The following is a 17,339-nucleotide window of genomic DNA, read 5'->3' as shown; positions in this document are numbered from 1 at the left end:
TATCTGATTTCACTGCAGCTTTTACGAGTCAGCCGTGCTATTTCTGATAGGCTCCCCTCTTCTCTCTGTGGGTGTCGCTCATAGAAAACTTGGACACATTAGCCGGTCATGTGAGCTGCTGCCTGTTAGTGCACACGCCGCTGCCGCCTCGCAGCAGCCTGGGATTCCTGATTTACTGCTAATTCACTGAGCAGAAGAACAGCGTTTAATGGGGCTCTTTCCTAAAACCGTGGCCTGTGTGAGCGATCGTGGCGTGTAGTGTATGTGTTGTTGGCAAGCCGTCACAAGGGGGCGCCCTTCAACAACTTACCTTTGATTTTGTGACTCATGAGCAAGAAAAGCATAATGTCAGATTATTAAATGTAATTCATCTTCATAGTAAAGGAGGAAACACGGATGTTTCTCAGTGACTCATGTTTGTTGTGCTGTGTTTTCAGTCAGTTTGAGACAAGAAGAAAAGAAATGAGCAGGAAGCAGAACACATCACTATTTGCTCCTCCTTTTATATAATAGGACTAATACAGCAGTGTTACATATGTAAATGGCTCCAGCTGTCATAAACTAAGATTCAGGAAGTTCTCTGATTGAAATGCTGGCAGGTGATGGGTAACCCTCCCCAGCATGTTCCCAAGCGTTGCATACAAGCCACTGAAAAGTAAACAAGTAGCTGACGACAGGCTGACTGTCTGTGTGGAGAATCAGTAGGAAAACGATGGATGAGCACATGAATCTGACATATTTGGAACAACCAGGTCTCGTGAATGACGCCATTTTTACTCCACGTGACGAGAAAAACATGTAAACAGATCGTGAGCATCAGATCTGTTTATGCACTGCTTCAGTTTCCTGCTATCCAAAGATGTCAGGTGGGAGGGGCACGAAGGGCGGCTCGGCTGAGGAGATACAGTAACCATGAACATATTCGTTCTCTAAATGAACGCCACGAGTTGTTCCCACATCGAGCTGCTCTACTCTGAACTCATTCACACGAGCACTTTCTGCTCGAGTGCTTCCTCTGTTCACAGCCACACTCACGGATGCGCTGGAGAACAGCTCGGGTAAGAAGTGTGAACAACATGCTGGCATTTCATTCTACCTGCAGTGGTCAAATCAAGGCAGTGGTCAAATCTAGCTTCTTTCAGCTCAGGCAGCTGCAAAAACAAAGCCAATTCTTTCACGGCAGCACTTTGAGACAGTGATCCAGGCCTTTGTCAGCACTCGGCTGCATTACTGTGATGACCTTCATGTTGGGGTCAGCGCATCATATATTAGTCAAAATGCTGCAGCTCGTCTTTTAACTGGCACTCGAAAGTTTGAGCACATTTCCCCTGTTTTAGCTTCACGTCACTGGCTGCCCATTTCTTTTAGGATTCATTTTAAAATTCTTTTATTTACTTTTAAAGCTCTCCATGGCCTCGCCCCATCTCATCTCTCTGAGCTGCGACAGCCTCATACAGGCCAGCTGATCAGCTGCTCCTGCATGTACCCAGGACTGGGCGTAAACTTAGAGGAGATCCTGCTTTTGCTGTAGCAGCTGCAAACTGTGGAGCGAGCTTCCTTTGGAGATCAGACAGGCCTCTTCTTTACCTGTTTTTAAGTCTTGAAAACCCGCCTCTTTACCCTGAGCTTTGACACCACGTGAGATGTTGGTTTTTATTTCAGTTGTTTTTAGGTGATTCGATGCTGTTTTATCTTGTTTTGTTTTCATTTGATGTTTTATGTGTTTTATTTATTTATTTTGCTGTTTTCTGTTGTTCTATTGTTTTAACTTATTTTCCGTGCAGCACTTTGTTCCTGTGCTGGCTATTTTAAAGTGCTTTATAAATAAGATTGGATTGGATTGGACTGCCACCAACAGCTCTGTAACACACTGTGCACACAATGCTATCATTGTCTTTTCTTTTTAGCTGCTTTTACATTTTAGTTGCTGACTTCTGATAAACTGAATAAAACAGGAGAACACACAACCTGGAAATCTTCAACCACACACAAAATACATACGTTTCCCTGGTAAAGTACACAACCTCTGCAGTACCGCTGAGTTTTCTACAAGCGCACAAAGCTGCTACCAGCTCTGCTGCTGTGACCTGTGTTACCTGTGTTAGGCTCTTACATCCATACGATGGTTGAAGGACCGGCCGTGTCCCGTCTTCCTTCTGTGCATAATCGTGGCCCCTGCTGGAAGCTGACCCCGTTCTCCCACAGTGTTGCTGAAATGGTGAAACTGGAGCACGAATCGATCTGGGAGCTTTGATGAGAGATCAGCTGAAGTTTGACTGCAGCCTGATTCACTTTAGGACAACCAGTTTGCTTTTAATGTTTTTCTGCCTGATTCATTCTGATACACAAACACAGGCTGAACGGTGTCTGTGCTCCCACATCCTCAGTGTCCGTCTCAGCACCTCTGCATCCTTCACTCACTTCTTAGCATGCAGGACGTGTGTGTGTGTGTGTGTGTGTGTGTGTGTGTGTGTGTGTGTGTGTGTGTGTGTGTGTGTGTGTGTGTGTGTGTGTGTGGGGCACAGGGGAATGTGGGACTTTGTCCTGATGTGAATGTGTGTGGATCTTCTCCTCCCGGCCTATCACAGTGAGGAATGGAGGTGGTGTCAGTGTGGGTCAGTGTCACTGGGAGCTGTGGGCGTCTCCACAGTGGGCCTGGGAAACTTTGAAAAGATGTTTTCTTCTTTCGGCCATAAAATCCAGATCTTGGTTTCCTCTTTGTGAGCACAACAGAGACTCCCCTTGTTTCTTACACAGCCCCCCTTTGGCTTTCATGCACACCCACTCAGGGAATAAAGTCACTGCAGCCATTTAGCTGCTTCTCAGCACTCGCTGCATAACCTGAGGTTGGTCAGCCGGTCGACTCGTCGTGCATAGTGACAAATGAGGGATTTCAAATATTTCCAAAGCGATGCATCAGGTTTCTTTGCAGATGAAGTGAGACGTGGATGTTTCACAGCACCAATGAAGATTGTGTTTAAGTGCAGCCGGGCGCACGCTCCCCCAGCGACGCCAGCTTCTTCTCACCGTGCAAACACTTTGATTTGAAATAGATTACAGCCGTGAGTGTTTGACTGTGATGGACTGGTGATGTGATCAGGGTCGCAGGTTTCCACCCGCCTCGTCTCTTTGCATGCAGTGAAGGAAACTATGCAAACTATGCAAGGTGTGCAGTAACAGGTCTGAACAAACCAGCAGCAAATAACTTCCAGTCTCCACAGGTTCAGTGCAGCTGGTGTAACAAACGTTTGGTTACAACATATTAATGTTCGCACACTGCTGTAAAAACAGTTTTATTAAAATGAACGTGCACTTTTGTAGAAGCTCGTGGTGAACGCTCCACTGCCTTTGTTTTATTGTTACTATTATGTTGTGATGGGTTGAACAGGATGACTTGAGACGTGTGCGATGTGACAGAATAGACAGATGGAAGCCTTCATGTTGGATCAGAACGACGTCAGGCTTGTTGGTCTGCTGTGGTTTGATCAGAAGACTTCCTCAGATCAGCACCGTGGCCCTCCTCTTCCTCTCCCCCATCTGCTTCTTCTAGCAGCTTCCAACACACTGAGGTCTCTGACAGTGAGAGTGACTCCAGTGTTCCTGTAACTTTGAAGCAGAGGTTCAAGACAGATTTGATCTTTCCTTTCCTTCTGTTTGGGATTGAAGTGATGTAATATCAGGGGGGGCAGGGGGGGCTATGATGTCCTGTCATTCTCATGTAAATCTGTGTTGGGAACATTAATGTTTAATCTGTGTGTGTCTGTGTGGGTCTGTGTGGGTCTGTGTGGGTCCGTGAAATCATCCTGATTTCTTTAGCTCATGAACACAGTGTGGGGTCAGTGTTAACAACATGGTGCAGAAAGGAAACACAAGCGTGGAGTCGGTGGGATTGTGCAAACGGTGGCTCGTGCATCAATCAGCTCCAGCTGTGATGCATCTCTTTGATTAGTGGGAGCAGCAAACTCCATCCAGACAGCTTCCTTTGTTTTTTTCACTTGACTAATCAATCAGCGCACAGCTCCGTTTAGCACACACGCCATCTTTAACGACGGCGTGGAGTCTGTGCCCTGTTCCTCCCACACACGAGTGTTCGTTCATGTTCGGCCTTTGTGTCTGAGCGTTTCCTCTCGGTGTGTCTGTAACGAGGAAGCCACGTGCAGGTCGCACACAAACGTGTGGCTGCCGAGTGTGCGAGTGTGGCAACGTGTGGCAACTATTCTGGTTTCCAGATAAACACTGGTGGCAGCTGCTGCCATGGCAACCCCATTGTGCTCCCTCCCTCCCTGGCTCGTCTCCCCTCCCTCTCCCCAACCACTCCTCTCTCTCATGCTCCGCCGGCTCAGAGAGCGAGGACCAGAGAGGAGAGAGGTCAGCTCGATTCAGAGGACAGAAAGAAGAAAGGAATAACCCGGAGTGGACGGGGACAGGATGAGCGAGGACAGCCACTCCCACTACAGGCTGGACCCCAGCGATCGCCTCAACGGGCTGGGACAGAGGAGGAAGAGACCCAAGAAGGTAAACGAATAGATGGAGAGCCACGTGGTGCAAAGTGTGTAAGGATGGAGCACCCCACCCTGCAAAAAGAGAAAGGAGGTGGGGTTAGGTGAGGTTTGTTTATGTGCAGACGAGCGTCCACATGATGTTAGGAGCACCGAACCATCTCTCACCCCGTCGTCTCCTGTGGAGTGTGTGGCTGCTCCCCCACAGCAGCTGTATCCTCTCTCATATCCTCCGTCTCCTGGTGTTGTGTTGCTCCACAGTGAGTCGTAGTAGGAGGCTCACATGCTGGCAGGGTGGGTCCCTGCTCGCTCTTTGTGCGCCTGTCGTTGGGGGTTTTGGTGTTTGCAGCTATCAGGAGGTTTGTGTTGTAGCCTGATGTGAGAAGTGTTGTTATTATCATCATTTTTAACATTTCTGCACCGCTACAATAAACAGACACACACCCATCAGCCTGTTTACAGATCTATACGCCCATAAAGACGTGAAACACACATTGCACAAATCTACTATAACGTGTTCATATGTGTTATAAAATAAAGAGGTAAAGTATTAGCTGTTCAGGTTGATTCATAAATATGACCTCAGCACGTGAAATCCTTCTGCTGACATCCCTAAAAGCTCGTCAGACCAACGAAGCCGTACAACACAAATAACCAGACCAAACCAGGGTTGTGCGTCTGTTGTTGAGAACATTGTCAGTAAACCACAGTGACGTCCTACAGAGGACTCGTGTTGTCATTATTTTTGTGTATGTCGTGTGAGCTGAGAGCTGTAACCAAAGGTAGTGAGCGCGTCGGCCTTTAACGTCGCGGCTGGTTGTGCGATCGTGTCGCCGCTGAACTCGTGAGAGTTTGTCTCAGGGATCTTTACATTTGAAGTCAGGTGAACATCCAGTGAACTAACAGAACATTCAGGAGCATTTACTCTCATGAATGTCAGACAAACTGAGGTTTGTGTGTCAGTTAGATTCTTTAAGTCATTAAAGTGTCTCTGTTAGGAAAAGCATCTGTTTCCTCCACCTCTGCAGAACTGCGTGACCTGTAGCATCATTGCAGGAAGTATCCTGTGACAATGAGTGACTGCACATCATCATTATCAACACATAAACCTGTGGTCTGGACCTGCAGTTCTTATTTTTACTGTCTGGTTTTGTGTAAAGCAGCACTTCAGTAAGCACCTGTGAAGCACACAGTCATAGTCGAGTAATGAAGCGATCCATATGTGAAACATATTCCACGTCTACAGGATAGTGGAGGTTACATGGGTCAACCTGGCAAACTGTACCAGCACATGTGATCACACTGATAGCAGAACACAGGTATGTGAGTCTCTACGACGAGGTCAGAAACCAGTAACAAATGTTTCATGTGATTCGTTTTTCTCCAGTTTGTCTGCAGTGAACCTTAAATACTCACTGAACCAGCTGTTTCCTGATGTGGTGACGTGTGTCGGTGATGAAGCCAACACTCTGTCCAGTGTTGGGCAAGTTACTTGAAAACAGTAATCAGTAACTAATTACTTCCCAAAAAAAGTAATCCCGTTACTTTACTGATTACTTATTTTCAAAAGTAATTAATTACTTAGTTACTTTTTAAAAACATGATTTACAACCTGAAGAGGTGATAAAGTGATAGATCTTTCAGCCCAATTCTACTTTTTCTGCATAATCCATCATACAAAATGTAATCAAATGGAAAAGTCTCTTTTTAAAACTTGTTTTATTAGATTTAATCTTTTAACTTTATGCATCAAGCAAAACATTTAATTATCTGCAACATTCTCTGACTGGAAGAAATTAGTTTAACATTTAAACCTATTTTCTGCACATTCCAGCACATAAAATAAAATATTTTGTGTGTTTACACTCAGTCTTTCAAATAGATGCAAGTAAAACACAGCAGAAAATAAATAAAGTCAAAGACTCAGCGGTCCTGTTGCTCTATTTTCACCTGTAAAGCAGGAGTGGGGCAGGCGGAGGTTTACCCTGGTGCAGGTGTGCCGCGGTCAGTGGAAGGATACGGCAGTTTCTCTGTGAATTTCCCATTACGTCGTAGCTACTCGGTGCTTGTTGGAAGTTTAGGGGTTTTTTTTCGCTGTAAAAAGAAGTTTTCTTCCCACGCACAGCGGACACTAATGTTTTTGTCACTTTTTATGGAATCAAACTCAAAGTAAGGTCAGTACTTCCACGCTTTAAACGCTGCACGCTCATACTCTCTCTGCACTCGATATGTGATCCATTGTTGATCTGCACACAGCTGTTGTCACTAACGGCGCACTCGCTTACGTCACTGTCGTGAGACATTCTCGCAAAAAAATCACGGTTTTAGTAACGCAGTAACGCAGCGTTCCTACGGGAAAGTAACGGTAATCTAATTACTGTTTTTGCAATAGTAATCCCTTACTTTACTCGTTACTTCAAAAAAGTAATGGGATTACGCGTTACTGGAGCGTTGTTCTCCTCTGTAACAAAGCAGTGATAAAGGAATAGATGCTGATTTTATTAACTTGTGTCTTTGTGCTGCTGGATTCAGTCTGAAGCAGGCAGCAGTGCTGAACCTACCAGTGTAAATGTGATGGTGGAAGCAGAGGCCAGCACTTGGCAGTGCTAAACACAATAAAAGACTCACAAGTTCCTGCTCAAAGGTCAGCTGCCTTCAGATCAATCATTAACCTGCAGCAGGTTGTGGCCTGATGTGTTTGTAAGAGTTTCACTTTCAGGAGGAGAAGATTTAAACGAGTCACACAAATGTGAACTACAAAGTCTGTGACACACAATTTATGCAAACTGCATGAAATCTGACCTGAAGAAATCCAGTCTTCTGCCTGTTGTGGTTGTGACAGCTGCTCGTAGGAGAGTTTGTTTGTAGGAGGTGGAGATGTTCTCAGATCAAGTGCGTAATCGTCTCTTTGTGTAGACGCTAAAAGCTGTGAGCCAAAACTCTCTGCTCTGAAACTCTTCACTCAGTCCTCACGCTGAGAGTTTAGAGGCTGAACTTCTTGTTCCTCCATAACACTTTTCATGAAACAGCAGAAATGAGCTTGTGTTTCTCAGCAGTGCGCACACAGAGAACCGATCCTCTCTGCTCAGTCTGAACAAATCAAAGTGAAACGTCAGTGAAAACACAGCTGCTGATCAAACTGTGTCAGATTAATGCCTCAATGTTTCACTGTGAGGTTAAAAAATACATAAAAATGATTTAAAGAAGTAGGAGGCAGATTTTCACAATAAGAGCACTTTGTTTTTAATTCAGTTAATGTCAAACTGTCATCAACACCTCTGTGTTGTCTCCGTCTCTGAGCAGATTCAGGCATTACTCAAATAATAAAGGCTTTCTTTCACTATTATACTTTTCATTAGTCTCCAGGTTGATGATTATAAACAGAATTATTAAAGTTTTTATCATTTCAGGCTGAAAATCAACATGAATTTGGTTCTAATCAAAGAAGCTCCTTTAATGTGTGTCATTAAAATCCTCACACAGACTTAAAAAGGCGACATTAACATTAAAATAAATGAAAGAAGCTTCAGCTGAGAGCTTCATGCAGTCATCATCAGCAGCTCATAGCAGTCACAGCTCTTTATTACGCAGCTTTGCAGGAATTAAAGTGGCTGAAGTGTCAGAGTTTGTGTGAGAAGCTGCTTCATGGACAGCTGTACACACGTCTTTATTATTTCTTCATAAATCAAACACACAGGTTTGTCTGCAGATGATTTAAAGTGTGTCGTTGTGCAGTTAAAGCTGTTTGTGTGACGCCCTGACCTCCTGTGAATGAACCAGCCAATCAGATCCATCAGAGAGAGAGCAGGAAGTGTTGTGTGTTTGTGACAGAACAAGGAAACAGTGATGATGATGAACATAAAGATCCTCTGATGTTTCCTGTTACAGTAACGCTTGTTCATCTGTTGCTCTCCTACACTTTCCTATAAATAAAGGAGAAAAAGTCCGTTTAGTTTCATTTCCTACAGCTCAGAGTTACACTTCACATTCCTGCTGTCACATCAAAAAGCTTCACTTTGGTCCAACATCTACATGTTAACATGAAACACAGACAGACTCAGAACATCTGGAACATCTGCACTTTGACCCAAACTGTTATAGCAGGATATTTTCTGCATATTTCTTATGTTGGACCTGTTTGAACTGTAAACGACCTGTAATCATCTGTAAATGGTGTGAGACACACTGAGGCCACCTACAGGGCAGCTGGGGAACAGCAGGGATCTGAAATCATACGAGACGTTAGTGAGTGAGAAGAACAAACGGACTTAAGATGGCTCGAAGTGATCAAAGTTGATCTAAAACAGAAGATAAATCCACTGATTCTTTGTAAAGTTCATCTGCTGCTCACATGAATCCATGAAAGATTTATTCCACTGAATGTTTCTTCAAAGCTCATTTCAACCTGTTGAAGTCATGAATGAAAGTGCAGACTGAGAGTGGATCACATGATGTTTGAGGTGTGTCATGTGACATGTTCAGTATTGTCACACATGTCTAGATTGTCCCTGATATCATAACTGCTCAAACACTGATGATTATATTTGAAGAATTATTCCTGATGGCAGCAAAGTTTGAATGGAGCTCTCTGTCTGTGCTGATTTGTCGCCCTCTGGAGGTCAAAGCACAAACCTACAGGGCAGCTGGGGAACAGCAGGGATCTGAAATCATACGAGATGTTAGTGAGAAGAACAAACGGACTTAAGATGGCTCGAAGTGATCAAAGTTGATCTAAAACAGAAGATAAATCCAAAGCAGCATCAGATGAATGTTACCATTTCCAGTTACGGTGCCCTTCATCTAATATGGAAATGTGTTGTTGTTTTTTTTGCCGTGTTGTTGTTCTTCCTATTGTGTTTAGGCCAGAGATGCTCTTCAAACAGCTGACAGACATGACCACATTACAAGAACATGGTGTGAGTCCGATTTGATATTCCAGTCAACGCTGAGAGACCTTAACCAGGAAGTCAGAGGTCAGCTGATGCTGCGAGCAGGAAGTGAACCAAGGGAAAGGTCCACTCTACTCAATCTCAAAGAAAATATGCTGGTATTTGTTGATGTTGATGGTACAATAAAAATATATAATATAATAAATAATAAAATATCATGTGATGATGAGATGTGTTGTTGGTGTTTGTATTTTCTGTAAATGTCTTTTTAATGTAAATGCTTTGTTCCAGACGGACAGGGAATCAGTTGCTGTACGATGACATCATCTTGATGTTGACGAGGAGGGCGAGAAAAACTAGTTTTGTCCTGCAGATGGCGATCTTGCACCGTGTTCAGAGAGCCGACACTTTGATGGTGCTGCTCTACTCAGCTTACTTTAGCCTGGGTTGGACTCTATATGAGTAGCTTCCACTCTGGTTTCACTCTTAAACACACTTGTTTGATTTCACTTGTAAAAGTTGAAGAATAAATATTTTATTACAAAATTATTTGTTGATGCATTTTTTTAGGGTCAAATATCTTGTTTGATTTGAGGAATGAACTGTTAGGGTGGAAAAAGTGAATCAGGTTAAAATAGTGGTGCTTTATATCAGTGAAGATGTATAATGTAATTTAAAATGTTGATGATGGGTTGTAGTGGGCTTGTACTTACAAAACTGCCTCATTTTATTGGAACGATCCACAGTTGCATCCATTCACGGATGACATCTGACATCATTTGACATCTGGTCTGAACACGTTTGTACACAAGATGCCTCAGTTCTGGATGTTTCCACAGACTCCTCTGTGCACCTAAAGAAAAGGTCAAGGGTCAGCAGCACATGTAGTTGGGACAATTCTTCAGTCGCACAAACTACACAATGATTTTCCTCCAATGACGACTTTTCACTTGCAGAAATGGTCCTGTGTGATTTCCAGGCTGTGATATAAAAACTAGTTCCTAATGGCAGCGACTCACTCAGTAAACATGTGTTTCCTTCACCAACCTCACACACAGATCCAATAAGATCAGGAAGTGGGCAGTATAGTACAATATGTGTTATTCTGTGCTGCACTGCCCAAACTAAAGATCTGCTGAAGTGTTGGAAATGATCCAGATGTTTATTTTGGACGATACAGCAGAAGATCAGACATGAAAGTGGAGATAACACAGAAGACCTGCAGCAAAGGTCAGAGGTCAGACTGGGCCCCTGGATTCAACAATGAGCCAATGATCATCAAGCAGTGACTAAAGCAGAGCCCTGACGTTCTGACATTCATCACACAGTCAGAACAAATGTCTGCTGATGACTTCATCTCATGAAACGACTGATAGATGTCAGTTCATTGATCAGCTGAGCTGCTGATCTTCATCGTCACAGAAACATTCAGCTTGTTTCAATCAGTAAATAACTCCCACTACTCCCAGTTTGAACTGTTCCCACTCAAAATGCTGTGAGAACAATGATCATTGTAGAACTTCACAAACATCACGTGTTGTTTTCCACATGTAAGATCAGCAAACACACAGAAACTTCCTGTTGCCACACACGGCCTCTAAAATCTCTTCCACGCTTTCTGTCTGAAGTCCACTCTCTGTGTCGGATCCACAGGAAACAACAAGATCTTATTAACATGGTTTTCAATGTGTCTCCTTCCAAAAAGTCCAACCAATGAACAAATGTGTGTATTTGTGGAGGCCGAACAAAAGCATGACACATTTCTCTGTTTCTATAAACTGGAGTCAAACACAAACATGAAGAGTTTCACTGACAGACTCCAAAATGCCCCCACAGTGGATCAAAGGGAAATCCTACAGTGTGGCCAGAGACTCTTAATGGCTCCAACATCAACACGTCCACAATGTTGGATCCAGTTCTGCCTCACAGAGTTACTAAGACACACCCTCTGCAGCATCACAACAGCTCCACCTGCTCCACCTGCCTCCTCAGCATCTGTACACCTGAAGAGAAAAGAAAGGCTCCAACAGCTCAAATCTACAAAGGATTCATGAAGTTTCATCCAACAATAACATGTTTGCCTTCCACAGTGTGCTGTTAGACACCACTGTACCTCTGCCATTTCAAAAAGAGCAGCTTGGGAACATTTTGGCTCCAAACACTTTGTGTTTAAGTTCTTTGTTTTCTTTGTGAAGCCGACAACATCTGGAGCTTTGTGACTCATAGAAACATCATTTTGTTCTTTAGATGACAGCAGATTGGGACTGAATAATCAATCACTATCAAACCAATAAAGACAAACATGCTGATTTTACAGGAACTTTGTTGGAGAAGCTGCAAAGACATGAAACTGGTGGAGATCCCAAACCAGTTGATAGTGCTGGTTATTCCAAATAAAGCTGTTTCCCTTTGAGATGAAATGACTTTGTGTCCTGATATATAATAAAGATGTTGTTGTTTTTGAGCCCCTGTATTAAAAGTAGCTTAAAGTCAGCTTGAGTTTGATGTCTTTATGTCAAAGCTGCTCATGATGTTGAGCTGCTGATGGAATAAAAACAATATAAAAGCATGTAGTCCAGACTTAAATGTAGCCTGTTGTTAGCTGAGGTCCACACACAGTGTTTGACAGTGTAAAGTGTGTGAAAGGGCTGCTGGTGGAGCTCACTAGGATGAGCAGGTGACCACGAGGTGGAGAGCAGCTGGCCTGGCTTTGACCCGGGCCACGCCCCCTTTCTCTCTGCTTTGCTGTCACTTATCTTCACTGCTCTGTCCAATAAAGCTGAAAAAGGCCCCGAATCAAAGAAATCTGCTGCAGCCTCTGAAATGTCTTCTGTTTCCTTCCCGACGGCTTTTTCACCGTCAGCCCATCAGACAGTCCAGCAGCATTTATGATGATGTCATGATGTTGAAGAGGCTGCTACGGTGGCCTCCCATGACCCCCAGCCTCATCACAGCTGAGATGCAGACATTTGAAAACATTCAGCAGACAACTGAATAACAGTCCAACACAACAGTCTGTGTGCAGACACACACTGACCTTTCATAGAGTCAAACACAGCTGGTTGAGTCATTTCTCTGTGAGTCTAAAGTGAATCTAGTATTTGAAAGTCCACTTCCTGTATTTGTTGTTGAAGACTTCTTCAGCTTCTTCTCAAGGACATCAGCTGCTTGTTTGGCAGCAGAGGCAGTTAAGAAGCTTCCTGAAAAACACTGAACAGTGAGTTCACTGTGGCATATGACAGATTCAGCTTTCTGTGTGCAAATGTGTCTGTGTCGACCTTTCAAATGCTGTTGAATCCAAAACATCAGCGGCTCCTCGGCTGCTCACTTCATGCACTTCTGTCTGTGTGACAGTCCAATGACATCACAGCTGTTTCCAGCCCCAGTGTCTCAGGACTGGACACCTTTAAACATGTCGAGGATCAAACAGCGTCCAGCTAAACACACATGAAACTATCAGAGCTGACAATCATTCCAATAACATCTAATGGTTCATGTATGTAGACACAGGACTACAAGGAAATGGCTCTCAGCATCTGGCTGTGGGAACACATGAGTCCCTGTTTGTGTTCAGATTGTGTGCATGTTTTAGACGTGTGTCACATGTAGAAACACAACAATCCCACAATGACACACAGATGTGTTTGACACAGCTGTGCAGCTGTAAGTTGTTTCTAATGATTCATTGAAGCTCTTCTAACATTCTGGAGACGATCAGTACATGAATCTGTTCAACACGACAACAATTTGACTTCAGTGTGAACGTTTGCATTAAATAACCTTCTTCATCCAGCTGACAGCATCTTCATCCTATGATGTGAACAGTTCCTCCTGTTGATGACAAACCTCTGACAGGATCTGCTTGAGGAGCTTTTTCATGTGCAGCTCTCTGAGCTCAGGGCTGAGCTGCTGTTTCATCTTTAAGAGCTGCTGCCTCCTCGCCGGACTTGTTCTCCTCTTCTTCTCCTAATGACACCATTTCTGCTTCATATTAAATTCAATAAAGATGCTGACATGTATCTGTAGCAACAACATCATTGAATCTAGAACAACTGGAGCCAAACCAGTGGCTCTGCTGGGATCACTGGTGAGCCAACACTTCCTTGTTGATGCAGATTTCAGGGCTTCCTTTTGCTCCTCCGTTATAACTGTTCTCTCTTCTCAACACATGATGACACAAAGGAATCAGCAGTGACAAAGATGATGCTGAAGAGAAGCACACACTTCACACATATAACAGAGCAGTGCAGTTACACACACCTCTGCTCGACATCAGGCCTCAAACAAAGACACAAAACACTAACTTGACTCTAAACAGAAGAAACGAGCAGCTGTTTCTGTTCTGTGCTTATTTATATTTGACACACATGCTTCTCTTTGTGCAAACACACATCGCACTATAAGGGTAACCTCGCACACAATGATTGGACAGCACAGTGATGATGCTGGGAGATCCTATACGCAGCAACACAGAAACACTGAGAACTTTAAACATTGATGGAAAGTGTTATAAATGACTTGTTGGCCTCTGATCTGTCACAAACAGCTGAAACGTGTCTCTCATGAGTCACATGAAGGTTTTTGACAGAAAGGACAAAAAGTAGCTGCAGTCAGTTTGTGTCATTTTTATATTTATTCATCTGGGAGAAAAATCTGAGGGACATTAAAATGTGTTTTCAACAGAGACAAGAACATGAATATAACAGAACAGGTAAATGAACATGTTTCAAGTAAACAGCTGGACTGATCAGGTCCAAACACAGAGTGATAAACTTGTCAAACAGCTGTCATATCTTTATATAGAAGCTCTTTATAAATGCTGCTCACTGCAGTCTGTTTACTAATAATGTCAAAGTGTTAGAAACACAGAAACATCAGAATGGTCTTTGTTCACAGAAACCTGTCTGGGATCCTTTGTTGTTCTTTTGATGCAGAGTTACATTATAAATATAAAGAGTTATTTCAGAGTCTCATCAGTTTTCCTGCATGTCTTTATTTAACACATCAGCAGGGCTGAAGCTCTCATGTTAAACACACACTGATCTATGGACACGTTCATGTGTTTCTAACAGAACCAGGCTGTTATCAGCCTGCACTAACATTATGTCACACACACTGAATGTAACAGTGACAGTTTACATCATCACACAATCAGCTGTGATTGTTTCACTGTCATCAAACGAGTCAACAGGAAGTAGAATCAATAGAAACCAATCATTTACTGACAGCATGTCTGATGGAAATAAGTGCAGATTATGTATGAAGTCTAACTGCACACAGTAACTGTGTTACAATAAGGACTTAACAGCGCCCTCTGCTGGAGTGTTTCAGTACTGCGTTAACTAGAATACACCACCTCCTCCTCACACCACCTGCTACAGCTCTACTCTTCTATGACTACAGTCATCCACAGCACTGATGTGAGGTCACATGGTTCATATGTAAGGAGCACAGCTGACCTCAGGTCAGTTTAATGACTGTGAGCAGCAGCTGTGTTATTGTCACTGTGACAGGGAGACACTCTCAGACACAGCGCTCATGTCAGCTTGTTCTCATGCAGGAGGATCAGGAGCTCCATGTTTGTCTTTCTGTTTGAATCATGATGTGTTTGTGCCATCAGAGTCTGTCATGAGTACTCAGGGTTTCACAGCAGCTCTTCTGGATGCTGACGAGGACTCCAACCTCATGTTTCACCTCTCTGAGCTTCTGATGTCTGTGAACACTCGTGTTTCTTCTCTGGGCTCATCTGGACAAAAACACCTTTCTGTGTTTGGCTGCAGCCTCATTCTGACTGACAGGAAGTGTGTTATCCATGAGCTGCACTTCTGTGAGGAAGTTTCCTGCTGTGTTTCCTGTCTGTGGACAAACACGAGTGTTCCAGCTGAGGACTTGGTTCCTTCCACCTGTCCATACAGGACATCACGCTGTCTGCAGCTCTGTAAATGCAGCTCCAGGTCCTTCCACGTGCTGCTCTGTATTTGTGCAGTTTGTAGTGTGTCCTGGGAAACGTAGCACACATGGTGTTCTTCTGCTGTTTCCTCCTTTCACTGAGTGTGAAACACTGACGCTGTGCTGTTGTTCACAGAGGGGAGCTGATTCTAGCTGCAGCTGGACTCTGTCATCTAACTGAATGTGTTGGTGCTGATCACGGGGCTCTGAGGGGGGAGCAGCAGGAGGACTCTGGATGCTGACGTCAGTGTATCTGTGGAAGCTCCCACAGCGTGTCTGTCATTCAATATTGTGCTGTATATTGTATCTATGCAAAGATGAACAGACTGTGTGTTCACTGGTCTCTGTGCTGCAGCTCTGATGTCATCATCACTCCCTCCTCCACCCTCAGCAGTCCCAGCATGCTGCTGTGGTGCACCCCACCCTCACTCTACACCTGAGCCACAGACCACACCCTCCACCTCAATATACACCACAGTTTTCTCTGCTGTGGAAATGAGATCAGGAGGAAATCATCATTATTATTATTTAATAAACGCTCACATTAATGTGGGCTTATTTGTTTCATATTAGAAACATTAGTTGAGTGTTTTTAGTATAAAATGGTCAAAGTCCCTCTTTTTGCTCCTCCCCTCACCTGTGGATGGGCGGTGCTGTTACCGTGGTGACAGCTTGGATGTGTTTCAGTCCTGCCTGGTTATCACTGCAGGAATCTTTCACATTTATTACAGGTAATAACTCTGATTTTTCTGTGTATTATGAACCAAATGTATCCTGATACACACAGAGATGGATGAGCAGAGGTTTTTTTGCAGTTTATGTAGTTACTATGGACTTAATGCATACATATTATTAAAATTAGGGCTATAACAGTTGTATTGATGTATAGCAACTTGAAATGCTCCCACAAATGGCTCCACAGCATGTAAAAATATAACAAAAGCTCTGGCGGACTTGGTTCTGTGGTCAGTCTTAAAGGGTGAAGTTAAACTCTGTAATCTTCACTGTGTCACAGAGTTCAGTGAGTCCCGTTATTCACAGCATCAATCAGATCATCAGAGAACAGCTGATCAGCAATCAGTGGTGCCAACAGCGCCTCCTGTGGTGAGAGGATGCAATAATGCAATGTAGCATTTTTCCACTCAACACTTGCAGTCATGGAAACTGTCTGTTGGATCTGTGTGACGTTGCTTTCTTGGTTAGAGTTCCTCACAAATGTCCAGATGATTCTTCTAATGAGGCGTCGACCATGTTTGCAGCTCTTTGGAAGAAAACGTCGCCCTTTGCCATCCTTACTTTTCTTTGACTTCTTCAAATGCAGCTGAACTCCAGCTGGTATTTTCTTGGACTTTGCAGCTGTTTCTGGTCATCAGTTCATTCCTGCAAACCTCTGAAGCTGAACAACAATGATGCTGCATTGCTGGCTGATCCCAAAAGGTTGATTCTGTTCATCTGGACGTTTTCAGAAACGTTTGCTCACTGATCAGGTGACTTCTTCAGTCTCAGCTGACTGCAGCTTTACAAGCTTACAAACAGCACATTTGCACAATGACTGAAAGCAGCAGCACCTGATATATATGATACTAATATAATACATATACATATATAATCCATACTAATGATGAAGGAACTGAGCTCACAGTCCATTGTTCATTCAGTGAACTACTCAGTTTATTTTGGGCCTCAGAAATGCTCACTCTGTTTGTACATCACTGTCAGCAATAGACTCATTCTGCTGTGTGGACAGGAACACATGTGACATCACTTCCTGTTTGTTTGTGACTGAAGAAGTTTACAAGGAATCATTTAGAAGAGTTTCAAACATCAACTGATTGAATCCATGAATCTGAAAACGTGTTTGTGAGTGAAAGAGACAGACATGTACAGACTGAACTATCTGTTCAACAGTCAGAGTGTTTCTGTAACAGGAGACACTCTTTACACTCCACTCAGCACAGGGACACTGAGGAACCAGGATAGAACCAAAACCCAGGATAAAGAG

General features: G+C 43.6%; 1 protein-coding gene and 1 long non-coding RNA gene across 2 annotated transcripts in view; one reads left to right on the top strand and one right to left on the bottom strand.

Moving 5' to 3' along the window:
- Positions 1-17,339, bottom strand: part of LOC146577177 (protein NLRC3-like) — a 311,857-nt gene that overhangs the window by 273,330 nt on the left and 21,188 nt on the right. The window contains exon 12 of the mRNA XM_085252117.1: positions 16,909-17,339. This exon is cut by the window's right edge and continues 486 nt beyond it. Within this exon, the coding sequence (XP_085108243.1) occupies positions 17,287-17,339 (53 nt within the window). The 3' untranslated portion in view covers positions 16,909-17,286.
- Positions 2-9,617, top strand: LOC146577178 (uncharacterized). The gene is made up of 2 exons (XR_014889237.1): positions 2-4,515; positions 9,361-9,617. It is a non-coding gene; the product is annotated as an uncharacterized LOC146577178 (long non-coding RNA).

The sequence above is a fragment of the Mchenga conophoros genome, linkage group LG3 (genome assembly GCF_057382185.1).
Source record: "Mchenga conophoros isolate Kocher_MC1m ecotype Shallow Benthic linkage group LG3, M_conophoros_male_GT1.1, whole genome shotgun sequence".
Taxonomy (NCBI): domain Eukaryota; kingdom Metazoa; phylum Chordata; class Actinopteri; order Cichliformes; family Cichlidae; genus Mchenga; species Mchenga conophoros.
Note: the sequence above shows the minus strand (reverse complement) of the source record. Positions and strands in the feature narration are given on the sequence as shown.